General features: G+C 41.3%; 1 protein-coding gene across 1 annotated transcript; it reads left to right on the top strand.

Annotated features, from left to right (window-relative positions):
- Positions 1–2665: 2665 nt before the first annotated feature.
- Fam216a (family with sequence similarity 216, member A) lies at positions 2666–3301 on the top strand. The gene has a single exon (XM_013028905.1). It carries the CDS (start codon positions 2666–2668, stop codon positions 3299–3301), a length of 636 nt encoding a protein of 211 aa, XP_012884359.1.
- The last annotated feature ends 6680 nt before the right edge of the window (positions 3302–9981 follow it).

Genomic DNA, 9981 nt, shown 5'->3' with positions numbered 1-9981 from the left:
CACCACATAAGCAAAAAGAAAAAAGCCGGAAGTGGTGCTGTGGCTCAAGTGGTAGAGCACTAGCCTTGAGCTGAAGAGCTGAGGGACAGCGCCCAGGTCCAGAGTTCAGGCCCACGATCGGACCCCCCCCAAAAAAAAAAAGAAGGTAAAGTAATAAAATCTATTAAAGACTTTGAAAAAAGGAGGAGAAGGGAGGAATGGAAATAAAATGAAGGGAATATGTTCAAAGTATATTGTATGCCTGTATAGAATTACCACAATGAAATCCTCTCAAATTATTGATAGCAGCCGAGTGCTAGTGGCTCACACTTGTAATCCTAGCTGCTTAGGGGGCTGAGATCTGAGGATCGCAGTTCAAAGCCAGCCTGGGCAGGAAAGTCCATAAGACTCTTATCTCCAATAAACCACCAGAAAATCAGAAGTGGTGAAGTGGCTCAAGTGGTAGAGCGCTCACCTTGAGCTGAAGAGCTGAGGGACAGTGCCCTAGCCCAGAGTTCAAGCCCCATGATCAAAATAAATAAAATTACTGATAGCAATTTAAAATACAATATAAAAAAGACACTAGGAAAACAGACAAATAAATACAAAGAAAAAAGAAGATAAAAGACCAGAAGTCACTAAAACTGTAAATAGGAAAATAACAGAGAAATAGATTTTTATTTATTTATTTTTTGCTGGTATTGGAATTTAAACTCAGGGCCTTTCACTCTCTGAGCTTGTTTGGCTAGGTGTCAGCCCACCATCTGACTGAGAAATCCATTTTTGGGGGGATTGGTCATGGGGCTTGAAATCTGGGCCTGGGTGTTCTTCAGCTCAAGGCTCGTGCTCTACCACTTGAACCACAGCGCCACTTCCAGTTTTCTGGTGGTTAACTGGAGATAAGAGTCTCACAGATTTTCCTGTCAGATCTCAAGCTCCGGAGTGGATAGGATTACAGGCGTGAGCCACTGTCACCCACAAGAAATCCATTTTTAAAAGCTAGTTCTTGGGCTGGGATGTAGCTCAGTGGCAAAGCGCTTGCCTAGCAAGCGCAACGTCCTGGGTTCGATCCCCAGTACCAAAAAAGAAAAGACAAAAAAAAAAAAAAAAAGCTAGTTCTTACTCAGTCTTACTTGTTAAGCAATACTGCACAACTGAAATATATATTAGAAGGTCACTATGACAGAGATGAGCTACTGTAACATGGATGAACCTCAAAACTCTTGTTAAGTGAAAGAAGCCAAATATTAAACGTTATATATTACACAATTCAATGCACATGAAATATCGAAAAATAAGTCCCCAATTGTCAGAGACTTACAGAAGCAGGAATGAGTACTGGATTTCTGGTTTCACACATTAAAATGATTAATTCTATGGTATGTTGGGAGCCAAAAGTTAAGTCTCACAAACTTAATAAGCTTAACTATCTCACTGGAACAACCTGAGGCTGAGTTTACAGAATCCCCCCTTTTCACCACGCCCTAAAGTAAACACCCTGCAGCTACTAAGGACCACCTTTTCACCCCGCCCTAAATCTACTAAGGACCACCTTTGCACCACGCCCTAAGTCCAAGCATATAAATACCCTTGTGTGAAAAATAAAATTTGGCAGCTTGATCAGAATCCTTGTCTTGCTGTCCTTCTTCGTGTCTCTTGTCCCTTCATTCCTTCTCGCTTAGGTTCATTGCCCTCGTTGAAGTCCTGCGGGTTGGGACAATGGTACATAAAAAATGGGATGGCTAACATAAAAATAGTGATAACACTAATGTTTCTAGGAATGTGGAGATCTGGATCATTCCTGCACTTCTGGTGGGAATGTAAAATATCCAACTCTATAAAATTATTTATCACTTTCTCATACAAACTAAATGTGGGGGGGGGGATGGGAACGTGGCTTAGTGGTAGAGTGCTTGTCTAGCATTCATGAAGCCCTGGCTTCAATTCCTCAGTACCACATACACAGAAAAAGCCAGAAGTGACATTGTGGCTCAAGTGGTAGAGCAAAAGAAGCTCAAGGACAGTGCCAAGGCCCTGAGTTCAAGCCCCAGGACTGGCAAAAACAAAAATAAAAACAAACAAACAAAGAACCCACCCAAACATGGGGTACACAGACAGGGGAGGATGTGACATTGTCCAAAAAGAAATGTATTTTTTACCTGATTTATGAAATGATGGTAAAATTATATGATGGTTTAAGATGTTAGGATCTGAAGGATACATAAGTCCACAAAACTGCATATAAACTACAATTATCTCAAGACTGAAAAATGGAATTAAAATCACTTTGAAAAATGTAGGAAATTATGTGTAACTTAAGAGTTGAAGAAATTCTTATACAAGTCTATAATTTATGACAGGAAAAAAATCACATACTCAACTATATAAACACTATTTATTTATTTATTTATTTATTGTCAGTCCTGGATTTGAATGCAGGGCTTAGACATTCTTAGAGCTTTCTTGCCCAAGGCTAGTGCTCTACCACTTTCAGATACAACACCACTTTTTCGAGATAATCTCATGGACTTTCCTGGCCAGACTGGCTTCAAACTGTTATCCTCAGATCTCAGCATCCTGAGTAACTAGGATGAAAGGCATGAAACACCAACATCTAGCTAAATTAATATTTTGAAATGACAAAAAAATGCTGTAGGAGCCCTGCACCGGCACCGGGTGCAAGGCGATGCCGGGCCAGGCTGAGGGGCCCCTGGGGGCCAAGACCGAGAGTGGCAGCCGCCGATCAGCTGAACATTCATATTACCAGAATGCCAAAAGTACAGAAAGAATTAAAGATAGACACAAGATGAGCTCACATATGGCCATGCTGCATGAGTTATGGAGGACGCCCCTCCTGCAGACCATTCACATCCCCAAGGCGCTGGTGGACACCTGCTTCCTAAAGCATCCATACCTCACTGTGAGCCAGAAGCGTTACCTCTATAGCATCACGAAGATCTGCAACTCCAGCTATCTGCGGATGCTGATGAAAAGGCAGTACATGCAAGTGATTCATTACAGCTCACAGGAGCCAGGCGCACTCTGCTGCCACTGCTCACAGAAACAGCCTTCCGCTGCCACCACAGGGCACCTTCAACTGGCGAAGGGCTTGTCCTGCACCCAGGCTGCACCCCAAGGGAGCCTACAGCATTCCCTTTGGCGCTCCCTGAGGAACAAAGAGGGGTTAAAAAATGGACATGTGTCCAAAACAAGATGTAAATCAATGAAGATTTTCAGAAGATCAGGCAGACTGTACATGCAGCCAATTTCTTCAAATGACTCTGAATCCTACATGAAGGAAAAAAGGAGGAAGACCTACTAAATAAGTATATGCAATCTATGTAGATGGAAGAACAGGAAGAACATCTGATGCTGGCCTGACAGTCCTGCGTGCTGGGTAAACAGCTGCAGCACAGTGCCAAAGGCGGGGTGGGCGCAAGGGCTGACGCATGCTCTCCATGTTTAGAATTGCATTTTGCACCATTAAGCCATTAATTTTGTTTTATCAACTTGTGTGCAAATGATATTTGTGTAATAAAATTTTCCTGAAATATATGCTTATACTTCTGCTATGTACAATTAAAGTTTTCTTGTCGCATAAAAAAAATGCCGTAAGCAAAGTCAAAGAGTAAATGTTTTGCAGAAAGATTTACAATGCCTTTAACAGACACAGGGATAATTTGTACACTACCTAGAGATCTTACAAGTTTTTTTAAAAGGCAGCTCAATTTTTTTAAATGTACAAAAGGTATGAACAGCCACTTCACACATTAACAAATTCAAAATGCCCAGAAACAGCACTAATTCTCACTAACAGAAAAATGCAAAATAAAGCTAAAATAAGATCTCCTTTCTTACCCATAATTTGGCAAGAACTTTTTTTTTTTTTTTTGTAAGTCATGGGGCTTTAACTCTGGGCCTGGGCACTGTCCTTGCACTCTTCAGCTCAAGGCTAGTGCCCTACCACTTGAGCCACAGTACCACTTCCGGTTTTCTGGTGGTTTATTGGAGCCAGCCCAGGCTGGCTTTGAACTGTCATCCTCAGATCTCAGCCTCCTGAGTAGCTAGGATTACAGGAGTGAGCCACCGGCACCTGGCTGCAAAAACTTTCAAGTGTGGTAATTATTTTACTCTGAAGGAGAAAATAAGCATTGTCAATTTTGTGTGTGGAAAGTAATCTAAGAATGTTGTATTGTGAAACTATAGACACTCTTCCACTTGAAAATCTGGAAATTTAACCCAAAGAAACAGGAATAAAAAAGCTGGTAAGAGAGGAGTGACTCAAGTAGTAGAGAACTAGCCTTAAGCACAAAAGCTTAGGAACAGTGCCCAGGGCCTGAGTTTAAAGCCCCATGTCCACCACCCCCAAAAAAGGAATGTTCATTGTAATATTTTTAATAGTAACAACAAAAAAGCAGGAAATGAGAAATGTCTGAATTCAACTGAAGTATTCCATGGTACAGAATATTTTGTGGCTATTAAGAAGTGTAGATGCGGGCTGGGAAGGTGGCTCAGTGGTAGAGCGCTTGCCTTGCATGCATGAGTCCCTGGGTTCGATTCCTCAGCACCACATAAGCAAAAAGAAAAAAGCCAGAAGTGGCGCTGTGGCTCAAGTGGTAGAGCTGAGCTGAAGAGCTGAGGGACAGAGTTCAGGCCCCACAACCGGGACCCAAAAAAAAAAAAAAAAGAATAGGAGAAAAGTTTGTGAAACTCTTATCTACAATTAACTACCATAAATAAATAATTGAATGAAATGAAAAGTGGAGCTGTGGCTCAAGTGGTAGAGTGCTAGACTTGAGCATGAAAGCTCAATGATGGCACCCAGGCCCTGAGTTAAAGCCCTAGAACACCCCACCCCACCCCCCCAAAAAAAGCCACACACAAAAAAAACAAACACAAAAACACAAGAAAGGTGTGTTTAGCAGCACTTCTCCTAGAAAATTATCTTCACCCTTCCAAAAACTGTAAGATGTAACTGAGCATATTTATAAGACAGGGAACACCTGGTGTACTTACTAGCTTTCTATCAGTGTGACAAATACTGAGAGTCAACTGAAAAGTTTATTTTTGACTCATGGTCTCAGAGGTTTCACCTCATAGTCAGTGTATTTGGGCCTGTGGCACACAGCACAAGGCAGGGGTGTGGAGTAGAGAGCTGATCCCCTCATGGAGGCTGGGCTGGAAAATAAAAAGACCAGAAGGGCAGGGCAGGGCACTGGTGGCTCACACCTGTAGTAATCCTAGTTACTCAGGTGGCTGAGATCTGAGGATCGTGGTTCAAAGCCAGCCAGCCCAGGCAAGAAAGTCTATGAGACTCTTATCTCCATTTAACCACCAGAAAACCAGAAGTGGCACTGTGGCTCAAGTGGTACAGCACTTGCCTTAAGCTGAAGAGCTCAGGGACAGTGCCCAGGCCCAGAGTTCAAGCCCCACAACCAACAAAAATAAATAAAATCCTAGCCAGGCACCAGGCTCATGCCTATAATCCTGGCTACTCAGGTTGCTGACATCTGAGTCTGAGGATTGTGGTTTGAACCCAAGCTTGGGCAGAAAAGTCCATGAGACTCTTAACTCCAAGTAAGCATTTAAAAAAAAAAAAGTGTGGCTCAAGTGGTAGAGTGCTAGCCCTGAGCAAAGAAAACTGTCAGAAACCATGTCCAGGTCTGAGTTCAAGCCCCAGGACTGGCACAAAAATAATTATATACATATATACATACACATATATATACGTATACATACACATATATGTGTGTATGTGCGTGTGTGTATATATATATATATATATATATATATACATTTGAGCCAGATACCAGTGGCTCATGCCTATGATCCTAGCTACACAAGAGGCTGAGATCTGAGGATCATGGTTCAAGCAAGCTCAGGCAGACAAACTGGAGAAACTCTTGCCTCCAATTAACCACCAAAAAGCTGGAAGTGGAGCTATGATTCAACTAGTAGGACAATAGCATTGAGCAAAAAAGCTCAGGGACAGAGCCCAGGCCCTGAGTTCAAGCCTCAGAATAGGCACAAAATAACAACAACAACAGTAGTCTGCAATAATAATAATGATGATAATGGCAATGATAATGATAATATGACAGGTGCCAATGGCTCTTGCATGTAATCCTAAACTAACTGGGAGGCTGAGATTGGGAAGACCTCAGTTACAGACCAGTCTGGACTAGAAAAGTCCATCAGACTTCATCTCCACAGAGAAAAGCTGGACACAATGATGTATACCTGTAATTCCAGCAACAAGAAACCTAAAGTAAGCAGGCTGCTGCTCATGCAGTGGCTTATGTGGCAGGAGAGACTATCCTAAAAATAACCAACAAAAATTGGGACTAGAGGCATGGCACTGCGGTAGTACACCAACCTAGTAAGCCTGAGATCCTACTCTAATTCCTCTAGTACTGAAATAAAATTTCCGTGTTCCACAAATGACTGAGGTATTCTAAAAGGGAAGGTGTTTTTCTTCATCTTGGCCAGTGCTGACTTCTCCCTTTGTTAAAATCTTTTAAAAGGTAAAGCCACATGGGCTGTGGCTCATGTGGCACAGTTCCTATTTACCAAACTCCAGTTCTTTACAATTTGATAAAATACGATCTGCCACGCCGACTCCAGTAGAGTCTGCTTAACATGGGAAACCATCTATCAGACCATGATAGGGGCTTCAGAGACCTATCTCTGAGTTTTGGGACTTCACCAAAGTCTACCTCAGAGAATGGGGCTTTACAGAAACCTATCTCCAAGTTTTGGGACTTCACCGAAGTTTACCTCGGAGAATAGGGCTTCTAAGAGGCCTACTCCTGGGAAAAGGCTGGCAAACCCCCTGGAAAAGATGTGTTTCTGCCTTTCTTTCCCTCATAAGAGTGCCTATTAATCTTTTACTGCTTCTACTGCTCTTTGTACTTGCTCATTGTCAGCATTCCCTTATACAAAGCTCTTTCTGAAGAGTGTTGACGACTCCAATATCTGATGAGTAGTGTCTTAAAAATATGACTAACTCACCAGAGTTAAGTGCTACCCTGAAACCCCTCTTATGGAGTTTAGTAGACAAGTTATAAGTAAATATAAAAGTATTGGGGGTTTCACAAAGTCACTTCAGCAGAAGGAATTGTTTGTAAGGGATTTACAAGAAGCTGTAGGCTCAGTTAGAACAGAAAGAATGGATGGCAATTGCTGAGATAACTATTTAGGAGAAAGAATTTCCTGCTATTTACTAAGAGACTTGCTAGACCTGGAGAATTGCTAGATCCAGGTCTCCTTGAGGTTTACTATTAAAGAAGAAACAGGAAAGATCTATTTGGGAAAGTTAAGGCCTCTATAAAGATAGGTAATGGTTAATTGGTGACAAACATCGAAACCCTAACCCATTGTATTCCTTAGAGATAAGCTGGAGACAAGTGCCTATCAGGTGACCAGCTGGTGACCACCCAAGAATGAAGCCCTGCAGCAAGATTGTGTAACCTTTTGCCCTTTCTCTTGGAGACTTCTGTTATAAAAGTTTGCTATCCTCTGCATTAAATCGCACTCAGCACTCAGCATCCACTCCTCTTGTGTGTGAGTTGTCTGTTTGCCATCTCCCCATCCTATTCCAGGTTCCTCCCCTAGGTGTCCTCCGTCGTCCCGACAGAACCCGGTCCGCGGCAACGATCCAATTTCTATATTTTAAAAAATTACTTCTGAAACTTCCAATTTTACATAGACTAAATTCCTTTCATGTCTTTAGTGTTGGCTACTATGAGTTAAGAGTTTAGCTCTTTCCTCATGTTTAAATGAAAAATAGACAGTGACTGTCTGCCCAGGTTAATACTCACCAATTTCTATGTTCCAGACCCATTCTGTATTGAATTCTGACATATCAATAGCTCTGAATTCACTGGCTCTTTTCCAGCAGAAGTGGGTATTTAACAATAACAAAGATGATCACACTTCACTGGACACACCCAGGACTTTAGGTTCCCAGGACAACATTGCTTAGCAACTCTCCAATAGGCATTTGTATTTATTTAATATATTAAATTCATAATTTCCTATAATGGCCACCAGAGGGCATTAACCACCCAAAGCATTCAGAGCTACAGAGCTTGCTTAGCTCCACTTGAGTTTAAGTAGGGATTTTTTTCTGTTTAACACCATTGTAAGTTTTTTAAATGGCCATTATTGAACCTCTTTCCCAATTATTAAGCACAGAAATTCAGATAAAGTGCTTTACAGTGCCTACCTACCAAATAAACAGTAAGCTTAGTGTTTGTATAGATGGTCTTACTATATAGCAGATACTGACCTCCAACTCCTAATTCTCCTTCTTTAGCCTCCTGTCTGCTAGGATTACAGGCATGCATCACCATACAGGCTACGTTATTTTGTTTATTGTCATTCATATCACCATTTTTTTTTCCCTGAAAGACAGGAGAGGGGGGTGGTGAAAAGAGGTTGGTACATCTTTCTTATTCTTCTAAAATATACAACCTTGCTCACATCTGTTAAAAAGTTCCAATATACAATTGTCATACCATTCTCAAAAGTGCTTCAGCCTTGAATTACTTTATTAATTCCAATGAAGTGTGGCTCTGGTTGTTTTTTGTTTTGTTTTGTTTTTTGTGTTTTGCCAGTCCTGGGGCTTGAACTCTGGACCTGGGAGCTGTCCCTGAGCTCCTTTTGCTCAAAGCTAGTGCTCTACCACTTCAGCCACAACTCCACTTCTGGAGATCAGAATCTGAGACTTTCCTACCCAGATTCAAACCATGATCCTCAGAGGTCAGCCTCCTGAGTAGCTAGTGGCATGAGCCACCAGTACCCAGCTGCCATTTACTTTTTTAATGTATTTTCATTAAGTATGAATCACAGTATATGCTCTGCTCATCCCTAATAAAATGAATTTTATAGGGCTGGGAAGGTGGCTCAGCGGTAGATCCCTTGCCTTGCATGCATGAGGCCCTGGGTTCAATTCCTCAGCACCACATAAGCAAAAAAGAAGAAAGCTGGAAGTGGCGCTGTGGCTCAAATGGTAGAGCACTAGCCTTGAGCTGAAGAGCTGAGGGACAGCGCCCAAGCCCAGAGTTCAGGCCCCACGACTGGACCCAAAAAATAAAGAATAAATAAATAAAATGCATTTTATGAAATACAAAAAAATTAAAAACTAAGAAATTACTGAGATTTTATTTTTCTGTGTATTATCCATTATCTATTATTGAAATGTCTGTGACCTTTTTTCTACTGGTGTTCTACAGTCTAAATAAATGTATCTTACCTTCTCATCATCATTAAATTAAAATTAGTATGTCATCATTGTTGAAAATTTGAAAAGTTCACAAATGCAGAAGCTAGGGGAAAAGATCACTCATTATTATTTTAGTGAGTTCATGGTTCTTTCTCTATTTGCAGGCTGTTCAGATAGTTGCATGTACATGAGCCCAGCACACATAATGAAATGATGCTACTGCTTCACAGGTTTCTATGTAATGTCTTGAATTAGTACTAATTATATCACTATTATTTACAAAATGCAATGATTATCTTTGTGTAATTCTTGGAAATGTGCTTTAATTTATAAAATTAGCTAAAGGATAAAGAAATTAACCATTTACCATGTACATTTCAAACTTTTTTTTTAACCTTTAAAATTCTCTCTAAAGATTACAATTAATACTCCTGCCAGGTGCTGGTGGTTTACACCTGTAACACTAGCTACTCAGGAGGCTAAGATCTAAAGATCATGGTTCCAAGCCAGCCCAGGCAGGAAAGGCCATGAGACTCTTATTTCCAATTAATCACAAGAAAAAGCCAGAAGTAGTGCTGTGGCTCAACTGGCAGAGTGCCAGCCTTGAGCAAACAGAAGCTCAGGGACCATGCCCAGGACCAAGCCCCAAGACTGGCAAAAATTAATTAATTTAAAAAATACTCCAGGGCTGGGAAGATGGCTCAGTGGTAGAGCGCTTGCCTTGCATGCATGAGGCCCTGGGTTCGATTCCTCAGCACCACATAAGCAAAAAGAAA

This window comes from Dipodomys ordii, unplaced genomic scaffold (genome assembly GCF_000151885.1).
Source record: "Dipodomys ordii isolate 6190 unplaced genomic scaffold, Dord_2.0 Scaffold116, whole genome shotgun sequence".
NCBI classification, from domain to species: Eukaryota; Metazoa; Chordata; class Mammalia; order Rodentia; family Heteromyidae; genus Dipodomys; species Dipodomys ordii.
Note: the sequence above shows the minus strand (reverse complement) of the source record. Positions and strands in the feature narration are given on the sequence as shown.